At 55.3% G+C, this 15,271-nt stretch overlaps 1 protein-coding gene across 4 annotated transcripts in view; it reads left to right on the top strand.

Moving 5' to 3' along the window:
• The window catches only part of SYNE3 (spectrin repeat containing nuclear envelope family member 3), a 93,484-nt gene that overhangs the window by 43,300 nt on the left and 34,913 nt on the right, over positions 1–15,271 (top strand). For 3 of the 4 annotated variants that reach the window (XM_039254562.1, XM_039254560.1, XM_039254561.1), the window contains exons 3-6: positions 3,347–3,519; positions 4,542–4,851; positions 12,229–12,390; positions 14,111–14,458. In XM_039254562.1, the coding sequence (XP_039110493.1) occupies positions 3,347–3,519; positions 4,542–4,851; positions 12,229–12,390; positions 14,111–14,458 (993 nt within the window). Of the gene's footprint in view, positions 1–3,346; positions 3,520–4,541; positions 4,852–10,432; positions 10,536–12,228; positions 12,391–14,110; positions 14,459–15,271 lie in introns of those variants that run through there. The other variant, XM_039254563.1, reaches the window with a different exon arrangement.

Genomic DNA, 15,271 nt, shown 5'->3' with positions numbered 1-15,271 from the left:
CCAGTACCAAGCATAGTCCCCAGCACAGTGCCCAACTCAGGACCCAGCACAGTACTGCACATAGTACCCAGTGCAGTGCTCATCTTAGCACCCCACCCAGTACCAAGCATAGTCCCCAGCACAGTGCCCAACTCAGGACTCAGTACAGTACTGCACATAGTACCCAGCATCGTACTGAGCAAAGTACCCAGCACAGTACCCAGCACCGTACTTACCTGGTCTTGGCTGCATAGATGGAGACCCCTGACTAACCCATCCCCCCAGCTTTCCTGATGTATCTCTTCTCTCCCCGATCCCTCCACCCAACCCCCACCTGACTGTGGCTCTCATTGGCTCCTTCCCATGAGAATCATTTTGTACTCCTTCCCAGGCGGCTAGTCCTTCCTGCCAAGCTCTCCTGGGTCCTGCTGGTGATCGGCTCTAAAGGACCCTCACACTGGCCGAAGAGCATAATCGTGACAGCAGTGAAGAAAGGTGGAAACGACTTCTTCAAAGCCAGACTCATCGGCTTAGCCACAGCCTCTGGCCCCCGGCCCCCAGCAAACACCCTGTTGGTTGATATTTTGGTCTGGGGGCAGATGCTTCTGCTGGGGGCCAGAAGCTGGGGGCTTCTTGCCATCCCGCCTCTGGGACTGGCCGCCTCTCCTCTCTCTGGGAGGGAAGGGCGGTGGAGTTGGCCATCTGCCGTGTGTCCCCAGTCCGGCCAGCCCCTCTCTGAGCAAGAGTCGGGACAGCAAAGGTCCAGAGGCCTAGAGGAGGTCACATAGTCAGGAACCGAGGCTTTGGGAGAGGGGCCATTGTCCTCATGGGGACTTTCCAGGCCTGGCGGTTCCCTCTGGGTGCGGCAGAGAGAGGCATTCAGCTTCTTCCCCGAGGCCGTGGGCTCCCTAGGTTCTGGATTCTGACTGAGCCTCCTTTGGACAGACAGCGGGTAGAAGTAGGCCTCTGATGGCTGCAGGGACCAGCCCCGCGGAGCCCAGGGGTTCGGTGGGCTCCCAGGGCCCTTGTCTGTCAGCTGCGATCACTGTGGCTGGCTAGCCTGGGGGGAGGGGTGGGCCCGCCGCCCGCCCCTCAGCGCTGGGTGTCAGAAAATCAGGTCCTTAAACTGAATCTCACGGGATGGTAAGAAATTCCTCCTGAGCCACCCCATGGGGCTCCTGCTCCTGAGTGGGGTGAAATGTTCTGTGCAGGGGGTGGGTAATCTTGCTTAGCCCAGAACATTCCGCAGTGGCCCTTGGATTGTTGGTCCACACTAATCACTCTAATACCTTAGTCTTCTTCATGGCTGCTTGCTGCTGAGTGGGACTTGGGGTCTCGGTCATGACCTTCTGGGGTCCCACTGTATCCCTCCGCCTGGCTGGGCTCAAACAACAAACAAAATGCCTTTCCCCTTCTTGGGGTATCTCACCTGCCGCCCGCCCCGCCCTCGACACACACTCACAGACCGCAGAGAGCCTGTGGAAGGAGCCTGTTTAATTTCACTCTCTGGTAACACAGGTAGGAGGGGAAGTCCCTCGGCACCAGCATCGTCACCATCTTTGGTAACCAGTCTCACATGAAGCAGTAAAAAGGATTGACACCACTGCCCATCTGCACGGGTCAGAAAAGGGTCTACATCGTACAACCACCGTTTACGAAGTATACTAACACATCGATGTTTTAAGTAACTGTATTTTTAAAAATTAACGTTAGGACCCTACGGGGTAGACAAAGTGGCTGTTGTTATCACAATCCCCGGGGAAGAAAGGGAGGCCCGGGGTGATCAAGCCACCTGCCTGGCGTCACACAGCTCTCGATGAAGCAGCATTTGGCAGCCCCCTCCCCGCCCCTGCACCATCCACAGAGAAGGGTCAGAGACGGCCAGCCGGCTGGGACTTCATTCTGAGAAGTCCCCCAGGGAGACAGGCTGGGGAATACAGCTTGAACTTCAGGCAGATGTGCTGTCAGTAAAGAGGGCTCAAAGGTGTGTAAAGATAGTACTAACAGTGAACAGTTGGTGGCTGAGAATGGAACATGGGCCAGGCGGCGTGCCCAGGGCCCTCCCTGCAGCACAGAATGTTACTGCAACCCTGGGTGGTGTAACTGCCGTCTGCTCCCCTGCTCCCGTTTCATAGCCCTCGAGAATCTAAGTACTGTGACAAAGGTCAAGCAGGTGGGAGGGAATGGCTCTGAAATTGGAATCCAATTGGACTTCTACTACGGAGACGCCTGAGTTGCCAAAGAACTAAGTCATGGCAGTTAATAAGGACAAGAGCCGATGTTAATCAGAAACACAGTAACTTGCCAGACATTGTATATTCGCCTCGGTCTTCCCAGAGGCCAAGGCCAAGATGAGATTCAACGCGAGAGATGTTCTTTAGGGAAACATCCGTGAGAGAACAGGTTGGGAGACTGGGAGGGGTGAGGTTGGTCGGATGTGGGTCTGACCCCCAATCCAGGAGATCCAGGGAGAGTCTGGGGCCGCGGCGTAACTCTAAGGGAGGCTGGCAAGGCCCTGGGGTTTCCTGGACCTGTCACCTGTCAGAGGAGCCCGATCCCTCGGGGGACAGGCCTGCCTTCACCTTCCTGCTTGGTCACTGGTAGGAGCAGCTGAGGGAGCAGGGCCTTGGTGCGAACTGCACATTCAGACAGAATTCTGGAGCCTCGGTCGGGGCTCTGGGTCAAGCCCACTCCCTGCAGTAGATCTGAGAGGCAGATTCTCACAGCCCCACACAGCGTGACATGCACCTTGCATTTTATGTTTATTTATTTTTATTTCCTTAAGTTTATTTATTTATTATTGAGAGAGAACAAGAAAGCACGAGCAGGGGAGGAGCAGAGAGAGAGAGAGGGAGACACAAAATCCGAAGCAGGCTCCAGGCTCTGAGCTGTCGGCTCAGAGCCTGACGCGGGACTTGAACTCACAAACCGAGAGATCATGACCTAAGCCGAAGTCGGATGCTTGACCGACTGAGCCACCCGGGCGCCCCTACCTTGCATTTTCTCCTTTAATACTGAAAAGAGTTGGGGAGCTCGGTACTATGAGTGACCCCAGTTTACAAAGGAGGAAACTGAGCCCGGGGAGACAAACGTGTGTGAGCTCACACAGCCGGAAGCGGCCCGGTGGGAAAGGGAGGGGCCTTATACCATCAGGCGGCTCCACGGTTCTGTGCGAATCTCCCCAGTTCCTTGCTTCCAAACTCAGGGCCTTTAGCTGGCTGCCCCCGGGTCACAGGAGGAGGTAAGGGACGCCATTTGAACCCCAGCCCCTCTGGCCTCAAAGTCCTGGCTCTTTCCATCATGCCACCGTCTGGCCAATGCTCTGCCTTGTCTCACCCCTGGAAACTGGCTTTTGTGTCCACGGCAGAAAATATGCCAGCTGGAGCCGGAGGGGCGCGTGAAGGTGGACCTCGTGCTGCGGGCGGCCGAAGTCCTCCTGGCGTGTTGCCGTGACGACCAGAAGCCCGAGATCCTGGCCCAGCTGAGGGACATCAAAGCCCAGTGGGAGGAGACGGTCACTTACATGACCCACTGTCACAGGTAGGGCGGCTGGGGATTCCCGGCCCCCCCCCCACGCCTTTGCTGTGGACCCTCCTCGTCCACCACCGCACTGTCCTCGGGCCTCTACCCAAAGGGACATTTCTCCAGTCCTGGAATTGCTGAGGACAGGATGTCCTCCTGGGATTGGGGCCAGCCCTGCCTGCCTCTTTCTAATTATAATCAAGCTTAATGACGATAACGGGCAGTGGGAGCCCATCATGTTTTGCCCACAACGCTTTCTTAGTAGACTTGCCGTGTGTGCATCTTCCAGCAGGGTGGCCGGGCGGCCCCGGTGCCTGGCCAGCCACTTAGCCCAGATTCTGTGCTTGTACCTGAGGGGCAGGGAGGGAGGGGGCTGAGGCGGGCCTGAGACTGCCTCTGGCTCTGCTGCCTGCTTGCATGTGGTCTTGGGAGGGTCACTTGACCTCTCTGAGCCCCAGGCTCCTCATCTGGATGATGGGTATAATCAAGTGTTCCTTGAAGGCTGTCGGGAAGACAGGAGAGGACAGCAAATGTCACGAGCCAGGCACAGTAGGCCCTCAGTGACCAGAAGCGGCTGGTCCCCCCTCCTTCTTTAGGGCTGAGTGGCCGGGATGACTTTGTGCTGTGCTTTCTGCCTTTCAAACCCATTCACTTGGAATTGCGAAGTCGTTTGACGTTGGCTGGAGAGACGGGGCCATCTCCATGTTACAGATGGGGAAACTGAGGCGGGTGAGGGGGTAGGGGTATGCAGCCAGCTCATGGCGCCTTGGGAGCCCACACACGGGTCCCCAGCCTTCTGCCCCACTGAGCAGCGACAAGCCCCGGACGCCTGTGCACTGTGCCCATTACTAGACACACTCCCACTTCTGAGGTGGGGCCCAGGGCCTGGAGGGTCCCCAAGCTGCCCAGGTGACTGTGAGGCCCCGGGACAGTGTCATTTCATTGCACTCCTTCCCACCTCCCCCCGCCCCCCCAGTAGTGGGGAGGGGGCGGCGGCCGGGCTGCCCGGGCGGCTCACACCCCGTGCCCTCTGTCCGCAGCCGCATCGAGTGGGTGTGGCTGCACTGGAGCGAGTACCTGCTGGCTCGAGACGAGTTCTACCGCTGGTTCCAGAAGGTGACGGTGGTGCTGGAGCTGCCCGTGGAGCTGCAGCTGGGCCTGAAGGAGAAGCAGTGGCAGCTGGGCCACGCCCAGGTCCTGCTGCACAACGTGGGCAACCAGGCTGTGCTCCTGGACCGGCTGCTGGAGGAGGCGGCCTCCCTGTTCAACAGGATCGGGGACCCCAGTGTGGATGAAGACGCCCAGAAGAGGATGAAGGCCGAGTACGGCGTGGTGAAGGCCAAAGCCCAGGTGCGTGAGGCGTGGTAGGCTGTCTTCACCTGTGCACCCATTATCCACCTCTGTCTACCTGTGCACCCATTGTCCACCTCTGTCTGCCTGTGCGTCCATTATCTGCTTCTGTCTACCCGTGCAGCCATTATCCACTTCTGTCTACCGGTGTGTCCGTTATCCACTTTTGTCTACTGTGCAGCCATTACCCGCCTCTGTCTACCCATGTACCCATTACCCACTTCTGTCTACCTGTGCACCCATTATCCACCTCTGTCTGCCTGTGCGTCCATTATCTGCTTCTGTCTACCCGTGCAGCCATTATCCACTTCTGTCTACCGGTGTGTCCGTTATCCACTTTTGTCTACTGTGCAGCCATTACCCGCCTCTGTCTACCCATGTACCCATTATCCACTTCTGTCTACCTGTGCACCCATTATCCACCTCTGCCTCCCATGCACCATTATCCACCTCTGCCTACCCATGCATCCATTATCCACCTCTGCCTACCCATGCATTCATTATCCACCTCTGCCTACCCATGCATCCATTATCCACCTTTGTCTACCCATACGTCCATCATCCACTTTTGTCTACCCGTGCATCCATTAGCCACCTCTGTCTACCCGTGCATCCATTAGCCACCTCTCCCTACCCATGCAGCCACCCACTTGCTTCCCATATGCCTCTCCCTTCATCTACTCACCATTTACTGTGCAAGCACCCAATACCCACTCACCACCCAGCCACCACCTCCATCTACCTACCCTCCTCCCACTTACCATCTGCCCCCCACTAAACTATCCCGTCTGCTTTTTGCCATCCAGCCACACCCATCCACTTACCTGCCCAGCTATCTCTCTGTACCCACGCCTCCACCCCAGCTCTCTCCCACCAGCCTAACCAGCCTCTTATTCATCCTCACAACCATTTGCTCACCCACCCGTCCATCTACATGCTCACGCACCTACTCATCAACCCACTCCCCCGTATGTGTTCACTGTTCCCACCCATCCCCCGCCTCCCCGTCACCATGTGCTCACTATCCACCTGTCCCCCACACTTCCTGCACTCACCCACCCACCCCCTAACTACCACACACCTTTCATCTACTCCACCACCCCTCCTTCACCCACCCGTCAGCCTATTATCTATCATCCATACACCCAGTGCCACTCAGTGCTTAGCACACGTGTCGGTGCTTAATACGTGTGCACTGACCGACTGACAGACCGAAAGACCGCGATGCTCGCCTTTGCCCGGCTCCTCCCCTCTTCTCCCCGCCCTTCCTCCGCTGCTCTCTTGTTCTTCCCCTAACCCTTCTGCCCGTTCTTTGTCCCCCATCCCCATACCTCATTATATCCTTGATTTTTAACCAGTCCATTGAGTTGTCAAGTTCAATCATTAGTATCTTTGGACGGAATTCTAATTGGGTTTTTATTACATTCACTGTTCTTTTCTGCATCATGTGAATTTTGCCCTGTGAATCCAGGTACAGGTTATATCTGTAATCATTCCAAGTGTACGTATTTTATAAAGCCCATCAGATTGTTCAAGTAGCTGAGGTTTCGGAGCCTGATGCCGCCATCTATGGGGTCTTCTGCCCTGTGGACCCTTTCCTTAGGGTCTTTGTAGTTCTGAGCTATGAGCTCATGCTGAGCAGGACTTTATCTGGAGACCCCTGTGACTGGGGCCGGACACTCCCCGAGTGGCTGGTGTTTGCCTCATCGAGGCTCCCCTGGGGATTTACCTTCATGATTCCTGTGCTTTCACATCAGTGCCTTGTTGACTTGGGAATCCCTGCATCTCAACTTGAACTCCAAGCCAAAATTATGCGAGAGGCCCCTGGCTCCACATTCTGAAAGGTGATTAGTCTTTCATTTGATTTGTTTTGGTTTTTATCCCAGAGCCCACGCTGAAACCCAAACTTCTTTCTTGCGTTGTGCATACGGGGAAATTTTTCCAGTTCACCCTTTGACAGTCGGGGTGGGGTGGGGCAGGGAGGCAGCCTCTTGAGAGTTCTGCCTTTTTCAGTTGCTTCTGGACCCAAAGTCTTACTTCCTTCTCCAGCTTGAGCATCAAACCCAGGAAAACCTCAAGCGCACACATGACCTTAGCAATCTGTAACATCTTTGCTTGTCATCCACGTGATGTCTCTTACCTTGGTATGTGCATGGGTCTGCATTTAAACAATGCTTGTTAAATTTTATGCAGCCATTTTGGCTGTCTGTCGCGGAAGGGTGTGCAGGTTTTGTAGTCCGCCACGTTGCTGGGTCCTTCGTGATTACAGTTTAAGGGCAACAGACCTGTAATGGACAGAGATCTGGGAATGCACTAGCAAGAACAGGACTCTGGTCCCTGGACGCTTGGGAAGAGGCCTGGGTTCAAGGCTGGCTCTGCCTCCTTCCCAGCTGTGTGGCCTCAGGGCAGCTCACCCTACCTGCTAGCAGATGAGGGCCGAGTGAGTGCACGAGGGCTCTTTGAAAATGGGCACGTGGTTTCCCCACATAAAGGACACTCCACTCCCAACAGCAGTGAGAACAAATAGCAACAACAATGGGTCCTGACACACGGCAGGTGCTCAGAGCTGTTTATTGAATGAGTGAGAGCCCCGCCCTTCAGCTTGGAGGCTCATGATTCCCGGGGCCGCAGAGGGAGGTGGGGGGTGAGGTGCTGGGGCAGTTGTGCAGGGGCCAGAATGGACAGGAAGGCGGGTGTGAGTTTGGCTCTCACGTACGTAGCCAGTTGGCCCTCACCAAGTCCCGAGTGGCAAGGGCGGGCTTAACAGCCATTCTCCGCGTCCGGCCCTGGGGCCCAGGCCGAGAAGGTGCCGTGCATGGCCTCCTGTGACTGCACAGGAAGCAGGTGCGCCTGTCAATCAGCTGAGAGCCGTCCACGCAGCATGCAGGGGACAGGAAGTGGAAAGTAGTTTGGCCTGTGTGTGTGTGTGTGTGTGTGTGTGTGTGTGCGTGCGCACGCCTGTGTGGAGGGGGCGTGCCAGCAGCACTGGGTGAGCACAGTCCTGGCCCACGTGTGCAGATGCTCACCTCAGAGGTTCTCACAGTCCCTTGAGGGGACCCTCCCCTCACGGGGTCCAAAAATCAGAAACACCACCACGCTTGCTGACGATGGCGGTCTTTTCCAAGTCCCTTCGCGTCTTTGCCCTCATTTGCTCCTCTCAGCCTCCTTGTCTGGTAGACAGAGAAGGCTGGACTGGGCCCTTTTGGCAGACTTAAAAAAAAAATCTCAGTGGCAGATGCCATTGTCCCACTCGAAAGACCAGAAGTTCTAGGCGACTCTCAAGGTCGGGGTCTTCTCTCGGCGGTGCCTCAGGTCCTGTGCCCTGTGCCCGTCGGGGGGGAGCCCGGCCGGCCAGTGCTGCTGCGGGTCACACTGACAAAGTGGAAGGCAGCAGTGAGTGGGCGGTTCAGAGCCCCTGGAGGAGGGGGGAGCCCCTGGAGGGGAGGGAGGAGTCCCTAGAGGGGAGGGAGGAGCCCATGGAGGAGGGAGGAGCCCCTAGAGGGGAGGGAGGAGCCCGTGGAGGAAGGAGGAGTCCCTGGAGGGGAGGGAAGAGTCCCTGGAAGGAGGAGCCCCTAGAGTGGAGGGAGGAGTCCCTGGAAGAGAGAGGAGCCCCTAGAGTGGAGGGAGGAGTCCCTGGAAGAGGGAGGAGCCCCTGGAGGAGAGGGAGGAGTCCCTAGAGGAGAGGGAAGAGTCTTATAAGGACTCTGACCCCATGATGGGGGATCGCACCCTCAAGACCTCCCGTGATCCTGATCACCTCTCAAAGGCCCCACCTCCAAATACCATCACGTTGGGGGTTAGGGCTTCAACCTTATGAATTTGGGGGACACAGCTCAGTCTGTCGCAAACGTCATATGTATTAATACCTTGACATTCACCAATGAGAGCCCGTTTCGACGTTCCTCAAGCTACTTAACAGGCCATCGTTTTCACTTCTGAGAACCCACTTTTGACCTCTGACATGTTAACTGGCAAAGCCTCTGGTGTTGAGGGGAACAGGAGCGCAGGAGCACCGTGGGGGCCGCCTCCTGGACTGTGGCCGTCGTGACCACCCCCTGCAGGGGGGTCCTCGGACTGGATCGGCTGGCCAAGCCCGGGGGGGGAGCAGTAGCCCGCTGCCAACCCCAGACACTGAGAGTCAAGAATAGAGCGGGCTGGTGGCCAGTGGGGTCCTGTTTATTATGAGTGTTTTTAATCCACCAGTTACGTTTTCTGAAGGGCCGGGCACATAGCAGCCTCCTCCTCCTCCTCCTCCTCCTCCCTGCCTCCCCTGGGCGGCTCTCAAAGGAGGCGGGTCTGTCTGGCATCTGGACCATGAATCAAACTTGTTGGCTGAGGCTCGCAGAGACATAAATCCACGCCGCCCTTGTTAATTGGTGGGGTTTTGACGTTCCTGACAACGCTGCCTGCCACAGAGGGTTTAATTGTCTGGCCTGAGGGGCGAAGGTTGAGGACTCCCCCATCCGTCACCCCTGTCATCCTGCGACGCGGCCGGCCCGGCAGCGGCTGAATTGTGCTCTGCGATCGCTATGCCTGGCACGGGGCTCGTCTGGACGCCTGCCCGCTGGGCCACGCTGCTCTCCGGGCGCCTGCTCACTGTCACGGGGGCTCTTATTTACTCTGGGTTTCCCGAGCGCCAGCACCTCATCGCTCACACGCGGAGCCGCCGGCCGGCGCGTTCTGGGGAGACTTCACTTCGCGACAACATCCATCACCATCAGCGTCAACCAGGGGCCTGGCATTTATTCTCTGCTTGTTATTCCTGACCCGCTTTGTTTCATAAACGAGGCTCTCCTGCGGAGGCTCTGGGAGGGTTTTGATGGATGCAGACGGTCCCGCAGGAAGGGGGTGGGGGCACGGGAATCCTGAAGCAGTGGTGGCAGTGGCCTCTGTCTCTTGGTCTCCGTGTTTGGAATTCAGACGCCCGCTGTGCTTTGCTGTCACTGCTTACACTCCTCTAAGCGGGAGGCTCCCGGCTCTGCACGGAAGGACTTGGTCTCGTGCCTTGGTTTCCCCATCTCTAAAATGGGGGTTCTTTTCTCCTCCCTGTCATGGTTGTTGCAAAGGTCGGGATGAATTAATTCGTATTTTCAGGTTTGGCGGGAAAGACCATGTACGAATAGCAGCGAAGCTGTCTGAATCCCTGTGTCCGTCTGCGCCTCCCTTTGGGGAACTTTGGGCTGGGTTGTGTAGCAGAGGGCCAGCGACCTCCTAGACATGGCCTGCTCCCTGGCTGAGAGCGGAGGCCAGCATACGACAGCCCCTAGGCCAAATCCAGCCCATCTCCTGGCTTCGTATGGCTCGTGAACCAAGAATGGCTTTTGCCTGCTTAAGTGGCGGAAAATAAAAAGCCGAATCTTCGAGGACATGTAAAAATGAGGTGAACTTCACATTGCAGGGTCCAGATTTCAGTTTCATTGGGACATGAGCCCGTTCTGCATGTTTGCCTGCGTCAGCCTGAGAGCCATTAGTAAGAAGGGCGTAACTGGTTACAACAGAAACCACGAAGTCGGAAACATCTACCCCCTACGGTCAGCCAACCCCTGGCATAGGGCAATGGCTTTGCAGTTGGGCTCTTGCCGTTTACATCTTGTCTAGAAGGCTCTTCAAGAGCTATGTGGCCCCCAGCGTCAGCTCGGATGTCTGTGGAAGGAGAGGGCTTGGCATCGCTGGGACGATTAAGTGTAAGGTAGTGCTTGTCACGCTCCAGGCGCATGGCAGGTGCGTAGGAAATGGGGGTCCTTGTGTTTCCTCTTCTTGACGCTCATTGGGAACCTCCCGCTGCCGGCCACACTCAGTGTTGATTCTTCCTGCTGTCTGGGAAGCTTTCATTCACGGAGCCTGGGGAGGAAGTCAGCAAGGGGCTGCGTGGTGGGTAGGGAGCTCTGGACTCTCAGTGGGTGGAAGGCATGGACAGTGCCAGAAGAGAACCCCAGGACAAGGGGAAGGCCGCTCGTTGAGTCTGGGGCCGCAGGCCAAGTCACAGGCTGTGGGGCCCGGAGGTCAGTGCTGCCGGGCAGAAGCGCTCACGTACCCACTCCTGCCGGGTTGGGTGTGATGAGAGCCCAGGGGAGAGCAGGTGCTTACCAGCTGCCCAGCGCGGTTCTGGGGTGGTGTGAGTTCTGACTCATTTCATTCCATTGCACTCTGGTGAGGTGGGTTATTAACCACATGCACCGAGAGACTTGGACACGAAGCAGGCCAGCGTTCACGTCATGGGCAGTGGGCTTCCAAGCCAGAGTGTTGGCCGCAGGGCCGCAGCCACGTTGTGGGGTCCTGCCCTTGACCAGCATGCTGCAGCACTTGGATCTGGGCCTATGGGCAGTGGGGAGCCATGGAGGGCTTTAGAGAAATGGTGTTGTGATCAGGGGCGTGTTTGAGAAACAGTCCCTGGGCACCCAGGTCTGATAGCAGGGACCTTTATTTCTCAGATGACAGCCACGCTCAGGACACATCTTGCCCCTGTGTGGTGAGGACTCGAGTAGGACTGTCTGAAAACTGAGGTGACTCCAGCCCATGCCGGCAGCTTTGCACAAACGCCGTTGGCGCAGTCTTGCCTTCTGGGTTTGAATTTGGTGCTTTCCCACCCAGGTGACCTTGGGCCAGGGCTTCCTGAGGCACCTCTCCCATGCCCCAGCTTCCCCGTGTGTCAAACTGCGGTCATAACGGTGCAACCAGATGGGGTGGTCGGGAGAGCTCAGTGAGGTGAGAACGTGCCCAAGGTCCCTGGAGTGCTCCCGGCACCTTGGTGAGTGCTCCACCAATGGCGTGTAGCAGGAGTTGTTAAATGCTCCTACCGTTTTTCTTTAATGTTTATTTATTTATTTTGAGAGTGAGTGTGTGTGCAAGCAAGGGGAGTAGCCAGAGAGAGGGAGAGAGAGAGAGAGATTGAGAGACAGAGAGAATCCCAAGCAGGTTCTGTGCTGTCAGTGCAGAGCCCGATGGGGGCTCGAACTCATGAACTGTGAGATCATGACCTGAAGCGATATCACGAGTTGGATGCTTAACCAACTGAGCCACTCAGGCGCCCTTAAGTACTGTCTTGAGTCCCGTTCCCCAGACACGGCAGGAAAAGAAAGCCAGCTGTATAGTTGTCAGGGCCCAGATTGGACATGCTCTGACCCAGAGTCTCCTGGGTTACTACGGATAAGGTAGCGAGGAGGCTCTGGGATTCTTTATCTTTGGCAAAAGGGCAGGGGGTTAATTGCATGTCACACTCCCTACACCCCCCCCCAAACACACACACACACACACACACACACACACACACACAAACCCTACCCCGCCCCACACACACACATGCAAGTCTTGAAAGCCAAGGGTAGCCTGGGCTGGGGACCTTCACGGATGGTGACTGTCCCTCCCTTTCCCCCACAGGACAGAGTGGACCTGCTAGAGCAGGTGACCCGGGAGCACGAGCACTTCCAGGCACGCGTGGACGAGTTCCAGCTGTGGCTGAAGGCGGTGGTGGAGAAGGTGGGCAGCTGCCTCGGGCGGGACTGCAAGCTGACCACGGAGCGCCGTCTCTGCACGCTGCAGGTGAACTTGACCGAGTCTCTACCAGAGGGATCCACTGAGGAGAGGCTCAACCATGGGTTGCTGTGTGGTCATTTATTTACTGCGATGTGCTGGGGGCCCCGGGGGATACAAAATCCACGGCACACAGACCCCATGCGAGATGCACGGAATGTAGTGCAGTATGTGTGGGGCCTCGGCGGCTTTATGGAAATCTCCGAGCCGGCAGGGCATTTGGAAACCCAAGGTCATGGCGGCATGGTCTAGACCAGTGGGTCTCAAATGGGGGACATCTGGCAGTGTCTGGAGACATTTTTTAGTTGTTACACCTGGAGGTGGAGATGCCAGTGGCACATGGTGGATGAATGGCCAGATGGGTTGGTCCGCACCTGTGATGTGCAGGGCAGCCGATACAATGGACCCATCCGACAGCAGGTGTCAGCAGTGCCATGGGTGGGGAGCCCTGCGGTGGAGACATCAAGTCTGCAGTGGAGACAGGCTTGGTCCTCTTTGGCCTTCCTGAATTGCTGTGACCTTGAATGAGCTCCTGGCTTCCTCCGTAAAGGGAGTGTTAGATTATCTTCAGTAATTCAAGGACTACTTTATAATTTTTGCCACAGATATACACCACCTGTACCACTTAATATTTGTATGTAAGTTGATTCTTCTTTAAAGACCAGTGAACAGTAACCCCCCCTGCCCAATCCTATGTGACTAGCATAAGAATGTTCATCGGGACCTTATTTGTAATGGCCCTAAACTGCAAACAACTCAGATTTTAGTCAGCAGAGTGTTGGATTAACATATTTGGAACAGGAGATAGATATAGATATAGATACAGATATAGACATTGGTCACATGTCTCTATCTCTGTCTCTATCTATATATAAAGGGCTATGACTCAGAGTAAAAAAGAATGAAGTGCTAATACCTACAGCAGCATGGACGAATCTAAAAAACATGATTTTGAAACTGGAAAGAAGCCAGTTTCAAAAAATAATATATTCTGTGATTTCAGATATGTAGAGTTCTAGAATCTTTTGGGATGTTTAGAAATGCCTATATTTGGATAACAACATGGACTACGTGGGTGTGCATATTTCTCAGAACTCTTTGAATGGTGATGCTTAAGATCTGTGTAATTTATTCGAAGCAATTACACTTCAACACAAAAGTAAAATATTTTGAAGGCACTTTCAAAATAAAAAAGATTAAAAAGTGCCTCTATAGATGTTTTAAATGAAAAACTAATGAATTGTTATATGAAGGGAAAATTTTGGTCATCGTCGTGAATGGAAAACCCAGTGCTCACTTGTAATTAGTAGATAACCAGACAAATAAATATAATGAAACCCAAGGGGGTTGTTAGGTTCTATTTGGCCCCTTACTTCTGCCAACTGAAGGCTCCAAGCCCGAGGCTGCCTCTGTTGTTGTTAAAAAGGAAGAGCAACAAACATCAGAGAGGGTTAAAGGCAGACATACTCAACCTGGGTTTTCTCCTTGACTTAATCAAATGGTTGTAAAAGTTGCGGGAAGGGAATTACACCCTCCTGTGCTATTAAGTCAGTGCCGTGAAGGCGGACAGTCCACCCCTTGGAAAGGCACCTCTGGCTCTCATCTAGGAGTTTGCGTTTAACATGACATTCCCAGGGGCTCTGGAAATGCAGCACATCATGTCTTTTCCCCCTTGTATGTTTCCCCATTACCCACCCCTCCCTTCCCCCCCCCACCCCGTCCCCTTCAGGAGATCGCCAGCGATTTCCCCAGGGGTGAGGAATCCTTGAGGAGGCTGGAGGAGGAGGCTGTGGGGGTCATCCAGAACACCTCTCCTCTGGGTGCAGAGAAGATCACCGAGGAACTGGAGGAGATGCGGAAAGTTCTGGACAAGCTGCGAGCCCTCTGGGAGGAGGAGGAGGAGCGGCTGCAGGGCCTGCTCAAGTCCATGGGAGCCTGTGAGCAGCAGAGGCGGCAGCTGGAGGCCGAGCTGGCAGAGTTCAGGAAGGACCTTCAGCGGCTGGCCGAGGATGGTCTGGAGCCCGCGGCGAAAGCAGGGACTGAGGACGAGCTGGTGGCCCGCTGGAGACTCTGCTCGGTAAGTGGGGTTTGGCCAAGACAGGGATGGTCCAGATGACATGTGTGCTTTGGGGCATCACAACTTGGAGCTGCTCTGCTCTGCTCTGCATGGGGAGAGAGTCATGCTAAGCTTTAACCACATAGACTCTGGTCCCTCTAGAGCTTTAAGTTCCCTGGCTAGAGTACACAAGTTGGATGTTTGTACCCATTTTCCAGATGAGGAAGCTGAGGCCTGGAGAGATTTCCCTTCCCCCCAACATCCCCAAGATCACATGATGAATTTGTGGGTAAATAAGACCAGCAGTGGATTGCCTAGGGGTCTGCCATTCCCTGGCCCAGTGTGGCACATGGGGTGGACTTCCTGAGCCCAGAGCAGGGAGAGTTAGGTGAGAGGGCAAGTGCTTAGTGTACAGACAATAGAGCTCTAGGGAGACCAAGCCAACAGTGCCCATCCTGTGGGGGTGGAGTGGGTTCTGACCCAGACACAATGTCCAACTAGAGCACAGTCGCCTTCCCCCCACCCATGTGCACACTCGGGAGGTCTGACTTACGGACAGAGAGGTTTTTTAAAATCAGGATTAACAATCTCCCTCCCTCCTATCTTTGCTTATCAGCTCGGTGGGTTAGCTCCACGGCAGTCCCACCAGGGGAAATATTTAAAAGAAAAGCTCCCCAGATCCTGCCTCCACTCTGCATTGTTATTCTATTTTCTCTCTTCCTTCTAATGTTTGCCCATTTGCAAAAATATTTTTGTGTGGGTAGAAGCAAAGCACAGACTCTTTAGGGCTCATGGAGCCCCGTAGGAGACCAGATTCCCCTGCCGCGATCAACT

The sequence above is a fragment of the Hyaena hyaena genome, unplaced genomic scaffold, assembly GCF_003009895.1.
Source record: "Hyaena hyaena isolate Hyena2069 unplaced genomic scaffold, ASM300989v1 scaffold_493, whole genome shotgun sequence".
In the NCBI taxonomy this organism is placed as follows: Eukaryota; Metazoa; Chordata; class Mammalia; order Carnivora; family Hyaenidae; genus Hyaena; species Hyaena hyaena.
This window is presented reverse-complemented; position numbering and strand designations above follow the sequence as displayed.